The 24,339-nt window shown below is 37.5% G+C and overlaps 1 protein-coding gene across 9 annotated transcripts in view; it reads left to right on the forward strand.

Moving 5' to 3' along the window:
- The window catches only part of DMD (dystrophin), a 1,152,080-nt gene that overhangs the window by 397,703 nt on the left and 730,038 nt on the right, over positions 1–24,339 (forward strand). For all 9 annotated transcript variants that reach the window (XM_085049820.1, XM_085049818.1, XM_085049835.1 and 6 more), the window contains exon 8: positions 24,024–24,202. In XM_085049820.1, the coding sequence (XP_084905946.1) occupies positions 24,024–24,202 (179 nt within the window). The remainder of the gene's footprint in view (positions 1–24,023; positions 24,203–24,339) is intronic.

The raw sequence follows: 24,339 nt of genomic DNA on the forward strand, positions 1-24,339 counted from the left end.
GAAAACTTAAGAAAAGATGCTTTCAAACATCCAAAGTACGGAAAATGTGGAAAACAGTGGGATTTTCCATTAAATACTGCAATTTAACTATTACACAGGGTTTAAATATATAATTTTGTAATCTCATTCCTTCCATATAGTGATATTGCAATTATTGTTTCTTTGTTTTGTTTTAAAGAACTACTTTTCCTAAATGGAATGAATAGTGAGCTGTGCTCTTATTGAGTATTTAATCTAAAAACCACATTAAAATATTAATTAAACCTCACAAAAATCCCTGTGAGGACTGTGCACAAGCATTATCATTCTTTCACAGATGGTAAATGCAGTTAATATTTCTGCACTAGTACTAGAGAACTTTTGTGTCCAGGAGTCTGTCTAGCACTGTTAATTTGTTTTTTCAGCTAAAGCCTATCATTACTGAGATAGCTGTGAAGTGGAAAAAACATTCTGGATTGTAATAGGCAGTTATATCTACATAACTCCAACTTTGTATCACATTTGCCTAATATGTTGCTCTGAATTCAAGATGATTTATTTCAAACTTCAGAGGAGTTTAGTTTAGGTCATGGATGAGCTATTTGCAATCCAATTGCTAGTTTTCTGAACATGGGCTGTATTGTGATAATAGCTGCAAGTTCCCCACACCCCTTTCTTAACGACTGTACTTGTCACCTATTGTCCTGCCTTCCCTACTCCACATAGTCCTAGCCACTCCCCCAGTTTTCCCTATTGGTTCTTGTACCCTAACCCCACGTGGCCCTGGCCACTCCCTCGGGTTTCCCCTATTGGTTCCTGTACTCTTAACTCCGCCCCTGTACCTCCCCTGTGCCCAGAGGTCACTGGGCCTGTGTGCTGTCCCTGCTCCTCTCTGTTTCCCTATAAAACCCCTTACCCTCCGCCATCTTGCTGTCTATGCTCCACGTGTGTTTATGCTCCACATGTGGCTGTGCATGTGAGGCCTTCGCCCTCGAGGCATCTCTGCCTCGGGGAGGTCGTTGGCCTCTGCTGCACCATGCGAATAAACATCTTCCATGGACACACTGCACAGACCCTCCTCGCCTCCTTTATCACCGCCGGTTGTGGAAGCAGACGGACCAGAGCTAGCCTTATGGCTCCCCGGCCGGTGAGAGCGCAGTGTCCAGCCCTGGGACAGAGGGTTTGGAGCACTGAGGCGCTGAACCGGGCTGGGTAGAGAAGCTCTAGGGTAAAGTCTGCTGCAACATCTTCCTAACCGCAACAAATGGCGCCCAACGTGGGGCGGAAGCCACCCTGGAAAGCCCTCTGGAAAGCCCCTTGGGAGGGGAGCCGGTGGAGGCCTGGTCGGCTTGGTATGGGAGTCCCTTTTTTCTTTTTAGTTTGTTCTTTTTACCTCGGGGTGGGTGGAGGGTTAGAGGTGGCGTCTTGTCGAGGTGAAGGGAGTCGCGCTCCATGCGAAATCTCGACAAGAAAAAACCCACTTCTAACAAGGGGAGACCTAAGTTTTGTGCCCCCATTTTGGGAGAAGTTTTTCTTATAGAATTAGACATATTTTATAAGGAATGAGGAATCAGCTGTTGTGTGAGAAGTTTTTGCGCGTGAGAGATAAAGTAAACTAATCTGTGTTTTGTTTTATTTAGTTATCTGACAGTGAAAAACCCTTGTTCTCTCCCTAATAAGCACCTTCCCCTGCATGTATCCCCCAACATGGTGCCGGCCATGTGTTGGTAGCACCCCCTCCTCCACCAGCTCGTGCTCCCCCTCTGTCCCTCAGGAGAGAGCTGATCGTACGCTTTTCAGCCTCTCCTGTCCCTTTCCCGGGTTAGAACTGGCCACTCTAACTCGAGATCCCTGCTAACCTCCTTTCCTGTGCCCCAAACCTCAGCCGAGCTGACTCCACATGTTTTCCAATATGGCGCCCGCCGCATAGTCAGGCACGCCACGTTGTCTTCTTCCCCTTGAAATTTTCCCGGGCTTGCCGGAGCTCCACCCCCTGCATCCCTCGTGTTCCGTTGTAGCCTCTTCCCCCGCGTCGGTGGGCGCTCCCTTCAGTTACAGATCCTTCCCCATCTGAGTGTTTCTCTTCGGTGCGAACCCCTCCTCCCATCCTCTCAGGTGTTCCCTCTCAGCCAGAAGCAGCTATAGCCTGGCCAGGAGCAGAGCCGCACCTCCAGTTGCCTGCGGCAAGCTCGGAAGAGCCGGTGGAGCTGCACCTCTAGCTCCCCGCGGCAGACACTGCCCCCGGAGCCTGGTGGAGCTGCGCCAGAGCAGTCCCTGAAGCTGTGCTGCCGTCTGGCCGTGCTGGAGCCTAGTGGAACTGTTCCAGACCCGGCAGAGCCACAGCAGGGAAGAGCTGTGTGTCACCCAGTAGAGCTGCACTGCGTCCAAAGTTTTCTCCCTCTCCTAAGCTGAGAAAGACTTCGGTGACAACCCCGTTGCTGCTGCAAACCCTGCCTTCATCTTAGCAGCCCCAGCAAAAGAAAAACAGACTACAAACATGACTGCAGTCCGAAAATTCAGCCTGTACTGAACTCCAACATCAAAATCAGCCAGCTGCATCATCGTTTTCCCCATACTCACAGCAAAACTAATTTTGTCATTGCTTTACATTATGTTGTTTTACCATTTTCCTGTTGTTTAAAAATTTGCTATGAAAGCTTTTAGGAAAAGCCTTTCCTTCTTTAATTTAGTAAAAAATGGGGAAATATTGTGATAATAGCTGCAAGTTCCCCACACCCCTTTCTTAACGACTGTACTTGTCACCTATTGTCCTGCCTTCCCTACTCCACATAGTCCTAGCCACGCCCCCAGTTTTCCCTATTGGTTCCTGTACCCTAACCCCACGTGGCCCTGGCCACTCCCTCGGGTTTCCCCTATTGGTTCCTGTACTCCTAACTCCGCCCCTGTACCTCCCCTGTGCCCAGAGGTCACTGGGCCTGTGTGCTGTCCCTGCCCCTCTCTGTTTCCCTATAAAACCCCTTACCCTCCGCCATCTTGCTGTCTATGCTCCACGTGTGTTTATGCTCCACATGTGGCTGTGCATGTGAGGCCTTCGCCCTCGAGGCATCTCTGCCTCGGGGAGGTCGTTGGCCTCTGCTGCACCATGCGAATAAACATCTTCCATGGACACACTGCATAGACCCTCCTCGCCTCCTTTATCACCGCCGGTTGTGGAAGCAGACGGACCAGAGCTAGCCTTATGGCTCCCCGGCCGGTGAGAGCGCAGTGTCCAGCCCTGGGACAGAGGGTTTGGAGCACTGAGGCGCTGAACCGGGCTGGGTAGAGAAGCTCTAGGGTAAAGTCTGCTGCAACATCCTCCAAACCGCAACAGGGCTGTTGTTTAGCTACACAGGATCAAACTGCTTGATGCATGATTTAATAAAACAGTAGAGTTGTGTTTGATCCAGTCAGCCATCCTTTGAATTAAAGTTGTAGCTTAAAATTGCTTAGAAATAAGTATCAGAGGATGGACAACTTCTAGCATTTAAAATGGGAAACATTGTTTGATACGCATTCCTGAAATAAGTCTAAATGATTTGAAAATTTAATTATGAAATTTTCAAATGAAAGTTGCCAAGAAATATATGATCAAGCTATTTATTCTTTATCATTTTGTATTGCTTTAAATCAGGCTCTTCAGAATATTTCTTAAATGCAGACAGAAATTTATTTTGGAGATTGATTTACATTGAATGTGGTTCTATGTGTATATTATAATAATGTTCTGCTAGAGGTGCATCCTACTTTATGTTAATGATAAATATAATAAACCAGCCATCACAAGACCACAGTACATGATCAGGTAGCTCTTGTTTAGGAACTCCAAGTTTTTATAGGATCTAGTGCTTTAATTTATTGTATGGCTTTCTGTGAGTGTTAATTATAGATAACAGTCACTAGTACCTGAGTTAAGTTGCTCTGTACCTATTGGGAAGGAAGATACTTTATAACTAGAGAGCTTTGCACATCATCTGAAGGTGCTCAGCATCAGTGAAAACCAAGGTATTGTTTTGTTTTAATTCCTGCAGATTGGGTCCTTTATCTGTGTTTGAGTGGTGTGCAGTAAAAGCTGCTCCAGCTGAACTGCTGTTCACAGGTCATGTCACATCTGCCCATCTCCTTCTGTTCCCATCCTGGCAGTCAGCACGAGGAGAAGGGTGGGCTCTGGCTCCATTACCTCTGCTCAGACAGACCCTTGTAGTGCCTCGTCAGATCATGTATTTCATTGCTGCTGCAGTGGGAAAACAAAGCACTCTGTCACATGTATCCTGCTCTCCATGGGCAGATGCTCGCTCAGTATTATGGAAAGGTGTCCCTTTTTGGAAGAGACTCCAGGTTGCTCTGAAGTGTCAGGTGTAAGTGGAAAATCAATGAGTACAGGCTGCTCCCTGAAGGCACTCATCTCTCTCAGTTGCACGGGCTGTGAGCATGGCATGGAGGAGCATCCATCCTGTTAAATACAGACTGACAGTGGTAGCAAGGTTACTATAGTTAATTTGCTACTAGATATATCAAAGTTCATGAACATTTGCTTGAGCCGTGTTTTTGTATTACAAGTATTCCACTGGGAAGTGTTGGATAAAATTGGTATTGGATAGTTTGCTGTGATAAATTAAAACAAGGAACTGCAGAATTACTCTGCCATGAGCTCTAGTGACTTGTGTGATTTTTAAATCTTTCCCTCATAGTGTGTTCATCCCCTTTCTCTAGTTCAATTTTACTGTATAATCAGCTATCACTCCCCTGACAAGTATTAGTCTGTTAGAAACTTATCATAGGCTGACAGGTGCCAGAATTCACCCTCACATTTCTGTTACTGAAACAACCAGACAGCTGGCTTCAGTGGCTGAAATGTTGTATCACACATTATTCTGACCTACAGGTTGACATGGAAATTGTTTTTAATTGTTTTATTTTAAATGGACATATAAAATTGTTGTTAAAGATGACTCTTGGTGACGCTTCCTTGCTTTGGCTTTTTTGTTTAACAGCAATAACAGAATAATCAGATTCTGTGCCGCTTGATCCCAATGCTAAGGGAATGTTCTAAGATTCTCTGTTTTGTTTCAAGCCAGACAACACCCTGGACTAAGGAAACTAAGTTAATTTAAAAAAAAAAAAAAAAAAAGCTTAACCACTTGTGCAAGCATAATTCAATATATAGTGTACTTTCATGTTTTGGGAAAATGCCAACCATTAACTGTATGTTTACTTTACATAACTTATTGTGTGTATAAGACTTACATGTAAGACATACTTACAGAATGCTTTCCCAGATGACATTGTCAGAACACATAAGGATAGTTTCCAGGTTCATCACCAATTCTTTGTATCATTGTGGGAGTTTCCTCCAGTTTCCTTTCTAAGCCCTTCAGAGATAGTAAAGCAAAGATGATAATCTGGTTTAGTTATGACTTAAGTAAAAAAAAAATAAACACTTTCCTGCTATTTGTCAAACCTTGTTTTATGTATATTTAGATCTCTCTATTTATGTCCTAAACTGTATTATTTAAAAGAAACCAAAGCATTTTAGGATTTAATTGTATTTTGATTTGTGGCATTGTAATGTATGCAATAGCATGGTACTTCACACTTATGTTCTTTGCTTTTCTTGGTGATTATTGCAACTAATGTAAGTCTACATTCAAAATGGAAGAAAGGCTTAAATTATTAATTTTTATTAGCATTTTACACAGCTCCATGATGTGTGACTTGGCTCCTTGGACTAAAATTAGAATATAAAACTAAAAGAGAGATTCATTTCTTTAAGGTCATGGAGCAGTGTGTGCCTAGAGAGCCATAACACAGACCTCTGTAATGGCTTTTTGAGCAGAGCCTAATAAAGGAAGAAATTGCAGCGAGGCTCTTATGCCAAGAGCCTCCAGTTTGCTGAATATAAATAGACGTTTTACCTATTGAACTATGGCAGCAGAAATCCTCAAGAAGTTTACTTTTTTTGCAAGGAAAGGCTTTTAGTCTGTGTGGAACCTGTTCCTTGTGTTGTGTAGTGGCTTTACCAGTAGTGGGTTTCCATGTCTGAGGACTCTATAAAAAGGCAAAATGTAACATCTCTCTGAAAAAGCTGCCATCAGCCTCTTTGGGACTATATTGGCTTCATTTATGTATCAAGAGACTTGCTTGTTGATCACAAGGAAATGAAGAAAAATTAAGCTACTTGCTCCAACAGAGCAGTTAATGTACTGAGTTTAATGGTTTACTTTTTCTCTTTTCCACAACGCTCTTTACCCTTCTGGTTTATTTACCTTATTTTAATTTTCTGTATTGTGAAATTAAAAGAGAGCATTACTTCAACAGTCAGTAGTATTCCTATAGAATACTTTTTAAGTGTGTAGGAGGGAATAAGCTCAGAGCAATGCTGAGTTTGATGGCTGTTTAACTCAGCAAATTAGCTTTAGTGCATAAATCCTTAGGGGGTTTATACCCTTTATCACAAGCTGGGTTTGAAGAAACAAGAACTTAGTATGGAGATTTATGGAACATAACCACCTTTCATAGAGCATGGGAAAGCTGCAGTGCTGAAATCCCTTTAGAACAGTTCTTCCACCTTCCTGCTCATTATAAATAATTATGAAACAGGTCCATCAGGTGCCATTTTAAAATATCAGCATCTGCCGTCAAAAGTGTTTACAGTAATTTAACACTTCACTATGTTTAAATAATTGAGCATGCAACAGAAACAATTGAATTCATAGTCACTCACACAGAATTGAAATAGAAATAGTGCACAAAGAAGTTGGGGAAAAAAATAGAGAAGTGCTGAAGGAAGAAATAAAATCTTTGACTGATACCTAAATAATTAGAATATGCCCCTATCTGGGAATTTCAGTCTGTTACATCATTTCTATGCTCTGTTTGGAGACAAGATGAACAAATAAAACTTTATTTGAATTCCAGTAACTTTTATTAAATGCTTATTTTAGAGAGAATTCTCCTTTTTTAAAAAGGAAACTTGTTACCTGTGATCAGTAACTTAATGATAGCTGGTTTTAATTTGACAAATTGGTATTAGAAAAGCGGCATCACAAGTACCATTTTCTAGTTTTAATCTGGTTTGACATTATTTCAGTCAGAAACCAGGCAGCAGTGGTGCAGCCATGGGGAAAGCTTCACAGCATTTAAGCCAGTCAGCCCTGAAACAATTTCTTTCCTTCCTCCTGCACTGTTCTTCTCTATTATTCCACAGTGAAATGGTTCAGAGAGCTTAACTGGTTGATAAATATTTATTCTGGTTTTGGTTTGGGTTTTATTTTGCATCGGTTTCATTATGGCTTAAATTTAGAGTCTGCTTTTTATGAACTGAGATAAACATGCTAGTGCATTCTCAAAGCAACGAGTTAGGATAGTGAAATGTCTGAAAGGTAGGAATTGCAAGAATGTTCTGGCTGCATTCCTTAAGCTAAGGTTTAAAGATAAAACTGTTGTGAAACTGCAGGCTAAGTTTAAAAATTCTCAGCCTGTCAATTTACTTCCCACAAAAAAATGTACAGAAGGTTTCTTACTCAGAGTGAAAGCTGTAGATTAAGAGCATATTTTCTTGAGTTTTCTTTTCCTGTTGCAGGAGGTACCTACTAATATCCACTTTGAAGTCAATGCATGACTTGTTTACTATTAATTCCTTGGATAATAGGGACAAACTGTCCACACCAGAGTGCTTTATAAGTCTTTATTTTTTCTCTTAAATGTATTTTAGCAAATACTTGTTAGAATATAATCAGTACTGTTAGCCACTATATCACTATATAGTGCACAGAATAATAATAGAAATGTTTTGGTATTTTCATTGATTTTAATGCTTTATGCATGTTGGCAATATGCTGAATTTTTTGTGTTTTTTATCACTGCAGTTATTTTGTAGATACACAGATTGGCCAAACTGAAATGTTATGTTTACATGGTCTGAGCTTGTTTATACTATGGATAAAAGAACTTTATTTGTTAACTTACTGGTAAACCCAACTTTGACTGGACTTATGGACTGGGTTTAAGGAGGCAAATAACTGTCACCAGTCAAGGCATTACTAGAAAATTGGATGATTTTTCTTTTTCTGTTAAAGAGCTATGGATTAAACTATTTCTTGGAGGCTACTGTGATTGTATGTAATGCTTCATTTTCTCAAAACATTATTCAGAATTAAACCAGATGCCATCCAAGTTATGAATGAATTTTAATGTTTGTAAGGAGCACTATCAATGTACTCTCAGGTACACATTATTTGTTCAGGAAATGTTTCATAATGTTCATCAGTATAAATTCTGATTGCTCATGTAAGAGGGAAATTACCATTCCCTAATTATTTTTTTATTACTCTTAAATTCTTCTGAAGTAGTTTGGGTACTACAGTGATTCTTTTGGCTGCCTCTGTTTATTGTGCTCTTGCCCCCTGGTTATATAAATCGTTTCTAAGCAGTTGAGTTGGTGCTTGATGCTCCCTGATCAGCAGTTCTAGATAAGATTTTTGGGGTAGCTGATAGCAGTCAGCCTCTGGCTGCTCTTTTGGAACTGACAGAAGCACAAGCCTGCAGCAGAGGTTGGCACAAGCTATCCCTCACCAGTTCCTAGATGATCTCTGGAAAAGTTATCCCCTGAAGAAGGGCCTGTGAAACAGGTGAGGAAGATAACTCTCTGTGACAGGAGGCATCAGAGCAGGTAGCCCCCAGCCAGGGGGAAGAAAATTAAGGTGATATTTCCTGGAAAGTGTCTCTCACAGATGGAGGCATTCCTCTGCAAACCTGGCCATGTCTTGAGAGCTTTCTTGCTTGTCAGCCACGTGGGTCCAAGAGGCTGCACAAAGTCTCCCCAAGTGTGTCTTGACCCTCAGGCTGCTCCCCTTTGCTGTTCATTCATTTGGACACTAAAGAATGGGTGGTGCCTGGGAGCCTAGAGAGTGACTGCAGAGTTCTGGTGAGGACAAAGGGCATGGTGCCTGCAGGGTGCTCTCCTCTGTCCTGCTGCTAAAGAGGAAAAGCTCAGGGAGGACTTGGCAAATTTTCAGATCAGCATTTGACTGTGGATCTGGTGACACAGGGGATTTTGGCTTTTTTCACTGGGGAGACCTCTTTGAGGAACAATGCCTGCTGATCAGGAACAGGACTGTCCAAGTGGAACAAGAACATCTCTGACAACAAGGTTCTATCCTTGTGACAAGGACTTTCACCTAATTGTGTCAGAGAAGGAGTGAAGAAAGCTGAAGAAAAGGGCAGGATCATGGGACAATGAAGATGTTTTTAAAAAACCCTTGTGTGGTGAGGTGACTCTCATCTTCTCTATGTAACAACACAAATGCACATGAAATGGGAAAGGTCCATGCACAGTTGCAAAGCTGTGACCTCTCTGGGAGTCCAGGGATTGGAACTTGTGTGACTGGAGTGCTGAAGGAAAGATGGATCCAGAAAATGGGGAAGAGAGGTTGTGTCCTATGCAAAATAAGGGCTGGAGAAAATGCTGAGAAGGGAATTAAGTCAGCCAATGTAGCATCACTGTGTTTTCAACAACTGAAATAAAACATCATCATTAGGCATGTTAGTAAATTTAACCTTGTGAATTGTTCTGAAAGTGAAGATTGCCAGTTCATCTTTGGTTTGTGTAGGGAATTTCTGTGTTTAACCTGGGGAGGTTTTGACACTGGTGTGAATCACAGTTTCTTTATATGTGTGTTCCTGTGCTGAGATTCCCTCCCTGAGTGATGGACTGGAACTTGAGAACTTATATTTTTTATGTGTTCCGCTAGGAACTGAATTGAAACCACTGACATATTGCATATTGGCTACCCAACAGACATGAGATGTTCAGTGTTCAGATGATAGTGATTTTCCATTCTAACTGCTTGGTGGTTTTTTGTTTTTTTTTCTTTAATATTTTTTTAATGACCTAGAGGTGGCACACCTCACTGTATATCCCAGTTATCTGATGGTTTCTAAAAACTTAAGATTTCCATTATGATTGCTTTATTATTTGACTACTCTGACCACATACAAGAAAAAGAAGATTTACAAGCTTTTATGAATTTCTAATTGTCATTAAACTAATTACTTTCTGATAGTCCATTCCTGACTTTCTTCTCAACAATATCTGTTGCACTGACCAGTGCAACCCTAAGAACAGAAACAATTAATACTTCAAAAAATCAAACTCTGTCTTCAGTCAATATCTCCCTGTTGGGTAACTTGCTAAGGCTGGGACATTTTTATGAGGAAATATCACTGTCTATGGCATATAAACATTTTATAAAAGGAAGGCAATAAACATACATGTGTAAAAACTTTGTTTTAAGAGATTGAGAGATACTTATCTGCCTCTTCCATATTTTCTCTAGCAGGATCATCAGAAAGCTGTAACATTTGGGTCTACCTTAAGACTAAATGATAGAACACAAACATGACAAAAAGAGACTGACCCATAAGATCTTTGAACATGTTTCAGTAATAATGCACTATCAATTGTTCCTATTTGTTACATGTCAGGAGCACAGAGACTATAGAAGGTATGTTTTCGTAAATATTTTGCTTTGATTATGCTTGTTTTATCCTCCTCTATTTATCCTGGTATAGGGTATTTCATTTTTGTGTCACTTGTGGATTTAGTACCTTTTTTACAAGTTTTGTTGTTAAATGATATCCTTGTAGCCCTGAAGTTTTGGTGAAAGTTGTAAGAAATTACACAGGGAGCAAGGACCTATGTATACCAAGGGTTGCCTCTCTTTGAACTCAAAATAATCATGTAGATGAGCCTTAAGGTCTAGAACCTTGGAACTGCTCACTATGTATTGTTTGCAATACCATGGCTACAGTGTTTTAAGCTTAATTTCACTTACCTGAGCAGTCTGACTGGAAGGAAGAATCTAATTATACGAATATTTGTGAGGTGTAAACCATGGTGTTTGTCTGCTGGTGTACCTTGACTCAGCTTTGTAGAAGAATGTGGCTTTGCTAATGTAAGTACATCTGCTGAATAGCTTTGCTGGCTTGGTGGCATAAAGATTCTGTGTAATTATTCAGAGGTTTAAAATATAGTTCTCTCCTATAGTTCTTTGTGCTCCAGAACTGAGAAGATCCTAGCATGCCTTCTGCTTGTTCTGGGCTCTCTGGTTAGCTGGAGTTCAGCAGGAGAATAGTGTGGGGAAGTCACTTGATCCCATGGCTGCTGTATATGTCCTTGACAAACTGAGTGTTTCAGTCTGCTGCCAATCTAGTGCTCTGGATTTGAAAATGTGCCATTTCTAAGCAATTAGAACTTTTCATGTTTATGAAAAGTGTTTATTGAGGGCCCAGAATAGATCTTACTAAATTATTAATGCTACAATTTAATAAAACATGCCAGTTCTCTGTGACAGGTGTCATTTGCTTGTCCTGTCTGAATCCTGCAGGCTCATTTTTAATGTAATTACTGTCTTTTTGGTAAGATGGGCTAAATTCTCAGACTGTTGGGCCAGCTTGTGTAACCTACTTGGGGAATATGGCTGCACAAGCAGACCCAAAGATTTTTCAGGAATTACCCTGTCAAATAAAGACCCAAAGTAAAGAGTAGCTAAACAGAATTAGGGCCATTTTATGTTTATTTTGGGATATTTGGTAGATTATTTTTAAAAAAGTATTGTACATTGTTAGTTTCAAGTTTGGAGAGCTGCTTGTTTTTTCCTTTAGTTTTGGAAGACTTTGGTTCTGTGGTTTGTTTTTTTTTTTTTTGTTGGCTTTTTATGCTAATCTAGGGGAAGAAGTCAGTGAGAGAGGACACTGGTAACCTTTGTTTTATAATCTGTTTGTAGTTTATTACAAGGCTGTGCTTCATTTAAAGACTGAAAATTTCCCAGTAGGTTTGGACATGTATTTCATGTATTTAGGTATTTATTAGATATTCTAGGCCCTGTTTCAAAGCCTAATCTCAGGTCTTCAGAACATTCTGAGCTCTTTGCGAAGGCGACCTGTTCTGCATAATGTTTTGATTATGGGAGTTTTTTTAGCTAATAACCATTAAATCCACTCTTTATGTTTGGGCTAAAGTCAGTCTCTCTAGTAATGGGTAATTAAAGAAAGACTTGAAAAAAGTGTTGGCCTCCACTGTTCTCATTTATAATCCTACCCTCTGCTCCCATGGCTGTAATCATGAATGTTTCTTATTCTCATCATGGCTCTGTTTGAGCCCTGTACCTGTAGCATTGCTTGTTTGTTTATTACTCAGCCTGGAGAAGTCAATTCTAAATCCAAATATGTGGAACTTTTCAAGCACATCTTCTAACAACCTTTGGGGATTTTTTTTTGGTTTTGTGGTTTTTTTGTTTGTTTGTTCTTTCCCCAAATGCTAATAAAAGTTTGTATTTAAGTTGTTTTGACTTAAAAGCATAGACTAAGGCCTGGCATGATATAACCTCTTCAGCAATTAATAATGAAATGCCAGGAAAAGATGTAACACTGCTTCAAAAGAAGCAAAATAAGAGTAAAACTGCTGGGTAGCTCTACTTTGAGCTAAAATGTCTGCAATTAGTTAATAATCTGCTGGAAACTAGGTCTTTAAAAGGTTTAGGGATAAGGAAAAAGGCTTACCATTCTTTCAAGTCTGGGTTGGAAGGACTAAATAGAAGTGCAAGGGAGGTGTGGAGAAAGAGGCAGGAAAAAGGAGGGAATAGCACTGTGCTCCAATAGATTTCTGATAGCGAGTTTTAAGGTCCCAGGAAAAAAAACAAAACACAATAGTGGGGAGTTACACATTTGGCTGTGTGAGAGAAGTGAGTTCAGTGGACATTCAGGTGAAAATTGGACAAATGGGTATTCAGCTGGTGAATCTGAAGTTTATGTAATTTATTCCATTTTAAAGAGACATAATTCAAGAAAACATGATTAATACTTGTAATTTAAATATCAAGGGATAATATATTAATGGTGGGATTAGCAGTTCTGCCTTCTCTTTCCAGGAGTGTATTTTTTCTTAAATTTCTACATGTTCTGTTTTTTTTTTAATGCTTGGCCCCTGCTCCTTATTTACAAATCCTTCTGCTTGTTAAAATATTTACCAACTAATGTTTAGATTTAACCTGGTTATTTTTTGTGTTGCTTCATCGTCCTATCTAAACACATTTTTAGGTTTGTTTGCATTTTCTTCATTAGCATAATGCATGATAAATATGTAATAAAATTGGTCGTTGTTCTAATGCATTCCTAACTCCTATTTACATTATATTGACTGTGCTGATTAATCTCCAGCTGTCTTTCACATGCTGTCTTGATGTATTATTAGTTGTTAAATATGTATATGTATGTTATATATGCAAAAACTCTTTTACATCTTTATTGTAATGCATTATCAGAGTTTCTAAGAATAGTCAGACATGACACATTATTTTTATCATTATTTTCATGCAATAACCTTGTCAAAATATTACCCCATAATTGAAAAATTAAAAAAAACAACCAAACCAAGCAAGCGAGTTGACTTCATAGAAAAAACATAAATATATAGCCTGTATTAAAGTAGTGTAAGTCAAAAATAGTTAGCATTAACTATAATGTAAAAAGGAGGGGAGGAACAGAACATTTAGGACCTGATTTTCATTGAAATCCTGTTACCTGCAATTTCAGGTAATCATCTCATTATAAAGATTTTATTGAATTCCTCAAGTTCTGTTGTAGTCACTTGGATACTTTGCCTCTATTTCTTTGCCTTGCTCAGAACCTCACTTTCTGAAGGTGATAAACTTTTCTGCATTTTTAGGCTATATTTCTTCAGGTTAGCTATGTTCATTTTTGTTCTTGTGCTAACATAGTCCTTGAGCTTAATGCTTTTTGTTCTGATTGCTTTCACCCCATGATATATTTATAAGGAACACTCATATAGCTGCTCTAAGCCTTTCTTTAACTAGACTCTCAATAGCCTTTTTTTTTCTTCTCTACACCATCTGCTTAAGGCTAACAACTTTTTTCTGTTCCACTTGTGGTTTATCATTCTTGGATGTGTCTGATCAGAAGACAGAATTCCAAATCAAATCTTGTTAATGCTTTGTGGAATAAAATCAATATTATGTTTCTTGAAGATGAATTTGGTTTCTCTTTAAAAATTGATATTTGGATGAAAAAATAAGCCTTGCATTCCAAGGCTGTGATCTCTCTGTTCATTGAATGCTCAGATATAAGAAGTATTTTCAGGAGGTTCTGTTGTGCATAACACCATAGATATTTAATAAACATGCAGCTATTCTGCAAAGTGTGACAAGTGTAATTTTGCAATTTTTGGTCAATGTAACAGGCTTTGGTTTTGTGCTGTGTCTGCATTTGCTGAACAATAGCTGCACATGTACTACCAGGGCCTTAAAGGGAGCTGTGCTTTATTTAGACTGGTATTCCTATGTAATCTGAAGTGTGGTTACATTCAGCATGTCCCAAAATTTGTATCAGTTCTAGGAACTCTTGAAAAGATTAAATCACCATTTCTTAGCCTTTCATCCTTGATTCCAGGCAGACTCAACAAGTCTGTGCTGCAGCACTCATCCACAAACTGCTACAATGCTTATTTAGGTCCTAGGTGTGTTGGGGTGAAATAGAGATTAAGGTATTTAAACCATTAAAAACATAGATTTTTCAGAGTTATTTAATAAGGCTAACACAAAAATATTGTGATTCTTTCTAAATTGCTCCTGTACCGCTATTGTCATAAAACATTCCTAGAATTAACTGAGTACTGAAATTTTGCTATCCATTTGTGTCTGTGAGAGAAGACTATGAAGAAAATTAATAATTCTGAATTGAGAAAAATGTGAGAGGACCTTTTAATAGTGAAGTCAGAAACATGTCTAATAAACAAGCTGATACTGTAATACTGATTTCAGGTATCCCATGTAGGCCTTTCCTTCACAATTTGTCTTTCGGATAAAGTACTAAGAAGAATTTCCTTTTCCAGGGCACCCAGAAAAACATTGCAATGCTGCTATTACACTGACCACTAGATTGTAATTGTTGTAACATTTTAATACTTATGGCTTCCTTTTATCTATTAAAGAAGTTTAGTGTATTGTGTTGCACTTTTGAAATTTGCTATATTTATTTTATTAGATTTTGATATATACATAATATACCATTTGGGCCCCCAGTCACATCTGGCTGCTGTTGTTGCATATTTACAGCTTTTCCATCTTGCAGGGAACTTTTGAAGTCAGTATTATAGCTATGATATCCTCAAATCCAGTCTGATTCCACCAAGCTCTAGCATTTTCACTTTGGGGTGCTCCACACCCATCAGTGTCACACACACTTTTGTTTAATCAGTTAGGCTGAGGCTTGCATTGGCTAGAAAAGGCAAGACACTTTCTTTCTGCTGCCTGTTTAAATAGGAGTCACTAAAACCTTGATTTCTTAGTCTTTACAGTATGCATTACTTTCCAGACATCCTGCTTTGCCCTTGATTTATTTCTCTGCTTCTCCAACACTAGCCATGTATAAAATTGTTGAAATGTGAATGGAAGCTTACATTTATGCAAAACATGAGCAGATGTTTCCAGCTGAAAAAGTATTAAATGCCTCAGAGAATGGGCTTAAGAAGTTCTGACTGTTGAGCATGAGCAGTTTTCTTCTTCAGATAATCAAATGGAACTTTTTTTTTTTCTTAAATTATGTAACACATATTTAAACAACTTCCTGGAAAATTGAAAGCATATAGGTAGTAACCCTTCAGTCAAAGCTTGCATCTTTAAACAGGATTGTCATGACACATTTTAGGCTTGTTTTCCACATGATCAGCCTAAGGAAAAAGACCAGCACATTAATCTGTTTGCTGCATTCTTGGTGAAATAATCCCTTAAAAGCTGAAAATCTGTCCCCTGCAACATTTACAAGATCTCTTCCATCCTGTTTCTTTAGCATTTCAATGTAGGAATGATCATGATATATATAAATTCTTAACACTTTAATTTCAACTTTTTCAATATGTATTTTTTAAAGATACACTTTTAAAGTGGAAATAGCCTTTTTGCATCTGCTACAGTTAACGTTCTTAAAGACCTCATTTGTCATTTTTTACCCTGCTTATCTGTCATACATATAGAGGCCAATTTTATTGAGGAAATTTGTCATAATTTAGATGTGGGAACAACACATGCAGTGAGAAAATTCAAGACGTGTAGCCATAAGACTCTGCAAGAAACCTCTTCTTTGAATTTAGAACTGACACATCAAATCAATTTGTACACACTAATTCCTGACAGTGGGGTTTTTTTATTACATATTCTGGATGAAACCTAACCTTAATAGCTATAAATTTTCCCAGTATCTCATAATGCTATTGAAGGTTTCTCTGATTTTTTTTTTTTTTTTTTGTTGCAGTCAATCAAACTTGCATGCCCTATAGAAGTATGGTCTATTGAATATAAGAAGTATTGCATTGTGTCTGCAAACAGTACTCTGGCCTAAATTAGTGGGAAACAGGACTTATTGTGGAAGGTACTGTTGTACACAATAAAATTTGTATTTTTTTAAAAATACCTAGAAGTAATTTTACACCTGAAGTTGACCTTAATTTAGGAATTTTACTGAACAGAACTTTAGCTATGTTCCTTAAACCTTCTGCTATCCCTGTATGTGTTAGTGTGAAAACAAACCAGTGGGAGATCGCAAGTCAGGATAATAAATTTAATAGGAAAATTAAAAATAAGTACCATAATACAAGAAATAACACTGACAGAGTCAGATACAACCTGACACCCGGTTAGGGTGGTGGTAGCAGTCCAAATGAAGTAGTTCAGTTGAAGCAGTGATCCTGGGGAAGGTTTGGTCTCCAGCTGAAGATCCAGTAGTAGCTCTTGTCCTCTGGGAATACAGGAGACAGGGCTGACTTGGGCAGTTCCAAGGCCAGGTTATATCCAGGTGGGAATGCTTGGCTCCTCCCTCCTGGGTGGAGCATCTCACAATAGGATGAGATAATTCCATGAGTCCTGGAGGTTCTTGATGATCCATTAACAGTTATCAGGGGTGAGTCATAGCAGGAGATAACAACCTGTGCCCCACAGCTGGTGGTAGTAGAATACTAAATACATCTATATTGTAACCTAGGACACTGTATTTCTCAGTACTATCTCAGAAGAATTCTGTGTCTCCCAATGTTTTTGATTGCACTTGAAGAAATATTACCTTCTCTTACTAAGTATGGAATCACCCATCCAGTAGGCACACAGCTCTCTCTATTGTCAGTTCAGAATTGGCTGTTTAGATTTTGATTGCCCTTTTCCATTTACCTTATATCGTTTTATCTTTATGAAAGATTTTACAATGAAATAAAAGTAATGAATTTATCTCCATATGAAGTTATAAAATGTTTAGGTACTGGATTTCAGTCTCTAATTTCCTTTTTTTTTTCCATAGTTATCTGTGCAATTTTTCTAGACTAAATATTTATAAAAGTAAAGTGGAAAATGTACAATATTTTGAAATATTGTCCCATTTACTCTCTCAAATATTAGCCTGTTTGAAAATATCTCAAATACTCTTAGCAAAATTACTGTTTCAGTGACTGCTAATGCTACCATTTTTGAACACTATTCCTGATATCAGACACCGTAACTCCCTTGATCTATCTTCATTTTCAGCACTTTTCATTAGGACCCAGTTGATAGGGTGTATTTTGGTTTTCTTTCCTCTGGCCCTTCCTCCCCACCCCACACCTCACTTCATTTTCAGGTTTTTTAAAATCAAACTGCAGCTTTCAGTAGTATGTATCAGCTTTGTGAGTAAATTACCTGTTGGCTATTATTTGTTATTTCAGAAAATTGGTGAGCCATGCTCACTCCTACTCAATGACAAAAATATTAGTATACAGCATGATATGATAAAAATGTTAACATCGTACCCCAATTTTTCAAAACTGTTGTTTTATTCTGTTACCATTTTGACTTCACTTCTTTCTGTCCCTATCTTTGCTGCTAAGAAGACACTTATTTTAGATATTGCTTAAGGTGCTAAGCTTGTGGTGTTACTAAATCAATGTTTAATACTGTAAAGAACCTGAAAAAGAATAAGCAACACCTTTACTGTTCAGCATAGGTATAAAGTCTGATTTTGCAGATTTAAAAACCAGAGATAGCATCAAGTTCACTTAACCAGAACAGTGCTGGCATATTAGTCCAAGGCTCCTTCACACTCATGCAGCAAATCAGAGCAGACATTCAGACAGATTAAAGGTTTTATCTGCCACCAAATATTTTAATACCAGATACGCTTGAATTCTGCAGCACTTTAATCCCACAAATCCTGACCTGTCTCTGTAATTCTAAAAGGCAAACACAAATGTGTTAATCTTCTGAAGATATTTTCTTCATGCTGCTGTTGTGACCCTATTCAATACAGCCTATACAAGTCAGCATTCTGAATGCACTCTGGAGGTCTTAACCATCAAGTTTAAAACATTTACTTTCTTAAGGAAATCTCTGTTAAAAAACTAACAACATTTTCCTCTGGGAGTGTCATAGTGGTTTGGGTTTATGTGGATTCATATCTACAGAATAGAAGAAAAAAACAGTGCCACTTTCTGGTTAAGTGGACTGTCTTCCAGGCTTTCACTCTCACTTAATAGTCTGTATGTAATTTGTGCCTTTTGCTAGCAGTTAACTTTGTAAAATGTGAATTTTATTCAGCAAAATAATAGACTGTGATCACTGCTCTTATTCATGTGTGCCATTAAGTAGCCTTTGAAAAACATTTTTACCTTTGCTTTAACTTTGTTTTTAAAATAAAGTTTTAAAATTGTCAGTTTTAATTTCCCCATTTCAATATTTACAGTTCTGCAGTATTCCATACATTGATTTTTGTCTGTCTGCAAGCCCAGGACTGTTCCTTGAGATTACTTGCAAAGATTGCTTTCATTTTGAACTTAACATGCAATCTACTGGTGGAGTGAAAAACAGGGCAGAAAATAATTACAAGTTTAAAAAAGAAGCAAAAAAGGTCAGTAATTGTGAGAAGAAACTGCAGTTACTGGCTGGCCTTTTTCAGACTGCAAAGTTTATGCTTTGAGGTCTTAGTGGCAGCAGTGAGTATCAGTAGAGTAAACCATTACTACTTCTACTATTCCTGCTATTATCATATCATTAATATAAACATGGATTGTAGGAAAATGTTGTTTTGAGACCAAGTGGAAACTGAGGGACAAGCTTGTATACATTCAAGCAAAACATTTTATAATCTTTGCCTGGTAATCTTGCTTGTTTCTTGGCGTTTGAATAAGAATGGACTATATCTAGTCTTGTGTTTTCTCAGTCAGGGAATTAAGTCACCAGTAAGAGCAAATCTAAGACAGGCCTCATGATTCTGTCATAGCTTGATGTCTGTAAATAGACTTGTTAAAGAACCAAAAATATGCATTTGGAGTACAAACTATGATGTTTAAAATTCCTCCCCCCCTTTTTTTTTTAGCCTTAGGTTTGGGGGTAATGTTTTGAAGATACTTTTTACCTAAGTTTCTAATGCACCAATTTGAGAATGAAAACTTACTTTTCTTTCTTGCTATTTAGGACTAAGCAGTTTCATTTTTACTAGTACAGTCTCATGCACTTTCATACAGTTTCAATTGCAAATTTAGGTTCTTCAAAATCAAAATGTGATCCAAATATGTAACTTGGGTTTTATGGAAGCTCTTTCAAAATGTTTTGGTAAACCTTGTCAGACAAATTAGCACAGATTTTTGAACATGCTTTGAAAAGTTCACCCTTGTCCTTGAGGCTAAAAGGTCAAATAAATGTTACATGTGAGATGTGGCTGTACTTTTATAAATGCTTCTACTCTGCCCTCATCTTAGATACTGTGGTTGAGGCTGGAGTGGCCATATGAATGTGGGAATCTCTCCTGTAATGAGGTTACATTGTAAAAAGTAATAATTTATGTATCAGTTAGATTTTTGTCTTATCTCGGCAGTCTGAGAGCTGCTACCTTCTAAACAGATGCATTTGGAAATATCAGTAGAATTTTTCTCAGAAATTGTAATAAGTATTATTGTTGCATCAATATCATTAAAAAGCCTTTAAAAAAAACCCCAAACCACCAATTTGATTGAAGAAATAACAACAACCTTCATTTATCAGGGAAAAAAAATTACATAATCTCTGAAAATTAAAATCAGCTTTGAGAATCTCACATTTGTTGTGAAAGGGAGGGCAATGTGTTTTTATTTAGCACAATTAAAAAAAAAAAAAAAACTCATTTGGGATTGCAGCAAATAATATAAAATACTGGGATTTTTCATTTCTATTGTAATAGAAGCAAACAGTATTAGATGATGTATAGGATTTAGAAGTTAGTTTTCTACTTCATGATTCTGTGAAAATCCAAGCTCCTTTTGTTGAGGACAAAGGATTTCTTGTATTTCTGGGCTGAAGTCTTATCTTGCTTCGCAGCACTATGTAAGCTATAGAATGTTTCAGAATTTGTCTCTCAATCTAAAGAAACCAGATCAGCAATTTATGTACAGAAATATAATCTTTCTGGCAATGCAGCATGCATTTAAGCTCTCCTCATTTAAAACTAGTTTGCTACTAGTTTGATACAAAGAGTAAGTGGAATCAGCACAAATAGTGTCAGAACTGTTACTTGGTCAGAGCTTGGAGAAAGAAAAATATTTAAAAGGAACAGTTATATTATAAGTAGCCATGTATTTGAAAATTGGAAGAAACGCTTTCAAAAACGATTTTAACTTGTGCTCTGTGTGTGGCTTTGTATATACAATGTAACACTGTGTAGTGAAATGCTGGATTTTGTTTGTGTTGCTAGACCTGTATTTTTTGGTATAGAACTTATTTAGGATTTTATATCATCCTCATTTTCACTCATCCCTTAAAAAGGCTTCTTTGCACCAGAACTGGGAGTATTGGCAGGGATTTGTTCATTGACTAAACACATGGATGCAATAACCAAACCACTTGTGAACTGCAAGGCTTATAAAAATTGGCTGCTGAGTTACTTTTTGAGGAGTTTGACATGTTTGCATACTCTTTTGGCACTGTTAGAAAATAATTAGTTTGAGAACACTTCAGGTTTATTGTTGTTATCATTAACAAACAATCTAACTTGTAGTTATGTTCATCAGAAAACAAAGAATATTTGCTAATAAAAATCAAGCTGTAGTGAACTTCTATCAAATTGCTTCCCAAATTAAACCTGTAATATAAACCTGTAATAACCCTTCAAAGGCAACTGCACTTAACCAGAGGTGGATTTGGGTTTTATTTCATGGTTTTAATATTCTGGGGTGAACTCAGATTCTTTCTGCTCTTTTGCTATTTGTTACCAAGTAACTTCTTTTCTAGATGAACAGAACCTTCTTGTACATTAAAATTAATGGTCAAAATTCAGCTCTTATGGTGTCTCCTTAGAGAAACACAGGCTTTTTGGCCCATATATCAAAATAAGTGTTTTATTTCTCTGTATTTTGTGAATTTGACTGGAGGCCTCTCCTGGACCTTCCCTTGTTTCCTTAATGATAAAGGATACTTAAAGAAACCACATATTGTAATAAGTTATCCCATGGATCACAAAAGGTATCAAGAACTATATGGTTTGTGAGACACATTTAAGTTTGAGTCACTGTTTTCTTTTTAAAAATATTAATCTGTCAGCATAAAGTTTTGTATTGAAAAAGTTTTCTCTCAATAACTGGAATACACATGTATGAAACTTTTCCAATTCTTTTGTGTAACTATGTCTTTGTAAAGAGCTGGAATGGTTTCCAGAGCTTTCCAAAGCCTTTCCGATTCTTTATTGATAAACATGTTAATAATATAATTTCTGCTAACCTTAAAAAGCTTCCCATTTTAAACTCTCTTTTGACTTGCAGTTTAATTTTTTTAATTAATTTTATTCTTTTCAATCCTATTTTGGATAGTCTTTGTCAAGAAAACTGATGAAAATATTCTGAAAGGATTGCCTCCGAGTAGAATTTGAGAAGATAAATTGGTCTGGAGAAAAAAATCCTGGATAATTTTCTCAAAACTAGTACTGGAAAAATGGCAGAGTCTGCATATCTTGACTTAGTTTTATTTAAAATCTTCTGTATTTTCCAAGCGTTTGAGATTTGTTTTTAGGAGGTATATATTTGCTTGACAGATATTTTTGCCCCACAAATGAAAGTAGACATTTACAAAGAAATAGTGAACTTGCAAGAAAATGCTCGAATTTCAATTTATTTACTGCCTAATTACAGGGACTTCAAATAGCTATCAGACTCAGCAGGTGGTAAAGATAATATATCAGACTAGGGTTCAAAAGAAGATAATACAAAGGCAAAGGCATAGTATAGCAGAAGTCATTCCTGCTCTGAAAATTAAGGAGCATGTAAAAAAGACTTTTGAGAGACAGATTGATATTCCAGACTTTGCAACTATGGTTGTTTAGCTATTTGTTGTGATTAAATAATTAAATCCTTTCCTATTTTCCAGTGGATTTTGACAGCTGCATATGTACTTTTTATTTGTCAAATAGAAAGGGTAAACAATTTTTGGCGTGCATGTTATTTGCTAGGTACTCATTTTATTTATTGCGTGAGATATTTTTGTAGATAAATGGCAAGGTATTTGCCCATTTGGTTAACAGGGCATTTTGAAAGGGAAAATAATGAGCAAACAATAGAAAAATCACAGCTGGTAATGATGTCTGTTCATCCAGTGTGTACTCTTCTCTGTAGGAAGGCATGGATATTCATGTAAACATCAATTATTAGTGGACACTAAGTATAACAAAATGATATCAGAATATTCGAGAGAGGACAAGAAGATGGTTGTAGTAAAATACTTATATTATGGAAGTGGGCATGTTAGAGGGAATGTGCCAATTTTTCCAGCCAGTGCTAAGTAGAACTGAGCGTTCACCTGTCTTTCATAAAGTATTGATCAAAGTCATGGAGATGGGTCAGAAAGCCAAACCAAAATTATTGATAGAATGTCTTTTCCTAATTTCCAAATATCTGTGAAGTTTTTAATGCAAGGCACCTTCCCTCATGTCCATTTCACATTCTAGGAAGAATGAGATGCCACCTTGTAGAATTATTGATTTTTTTTTTCCTTTTTCTGTGAACTCAAATCTTAGCTAAGCCAGGATTGATCTAAGACAGTAAAAAACTCATAGTTCTTGGCTTTCTGCCAGCGCTCATGTTAAAACATTTATGGAATTAATGATAAATTTCTTGTACAACTGTCCTTTTACATCTTGATTCGCTAGACTGAGTGTAGGAAGTAAGCGTCAATGGCAAATAACAAAGTGACTATTTCAAAGAGCTGCCACATGCCTTACATTTTTACAAATCCTTATTGACTTGAATTGTTGAGTCAGGGAAATTGCTTTTCCTGCTGATGTATAATATGGCTATGTGCAAAAGCTGGAATTTTCTTTGTGTTCATGCAAGGTTTCTTGTACTGACTGCTAAAGACCATAGAGATTTTAGAGGACTATTTTTTTTTTTTTTTAAGAGTTGTTCTATTATGTATTTTAATGCCTGTGAATTCCATGTTTGTTTGATGTTCCACAGATTTCATGAAGAATGCAAGCCTAAGTAGAATATAAAAGCTATGTAGCTTTATTATAGTTTGACTTCAATAGTTGGTTTTTATGAACCCATTCACTAGAAAAACTGTTTTTTTTTTTCCCCCACATCACGATTGCTTTCAATGGTTAAATGATGTGAGGAGAATTTACAAGGCATGAATTGGAAAATGAGGTAGTCCTTACTTTTTTATAATTGCAGTATTTATACAGCACAAACATCTTTTTCTATGTCTGGTCCTGCTTAATGGGGATCACAGTGTCAAATTGCATTTTGACTCAAGAAATATAGATGGAAAGTTCATGCTGAATGAGACAACATTACCTTTATAAACTTTGCCTCCTTCTCATTGATATGCAAGTTTGTTCTGCAGTTTTGGAACTGGTTGTAAAGTTCTAATTAGTCTCTAGAGAATTCATGTGGACAATAGATTGCTCATTAGTCTATCAACTTCCCATGGAACTAATTGGCTATTTCTCATGTCTAGTGTGGAAACTGAAATGACACATGCTAATTTGCCTTCCAGATGTTGCAACTGCCTGTCCAGATAAAAAGTCCATCCTAATGTACGTGACTTCACTCTTTCAAGTCCTGCCCCAGAAAGTCACCATGGAAGCCATCAGGGAGGTGGAGATGTTGCCACGACACTCAAGGGTCACCAGAGAAGAGCACATAGAAGTACATCAAGAGCATTTTTCACAAGAAGTGAGTTTCACTTTTCTGCTTTCATCTTGCTACTCTGAAGTGGTTGTTTCCCTACCTGCCCCATGAGTTTGGTGTTAAATGGCCAGTGGAAGGCAAAAAACCCATGGGCATAATGGACAGTGTCTGTCCCAGGCAAA

This window comes from Lichenostomus cassidix, chromosome 1, assembly GCF_008360975.1.
Source record: "Lichenostomus cassidix isolate B80296 chromosome 1, HeHo_3.0, whole genome shotgun sequence".
Classification (NCBI taxonomy): Eukaryota; Metazoa; Chordata; class Aves; order Passeriformes; family Meliphagidae; genus Lichenostomus; species Lichenostomus cassidix.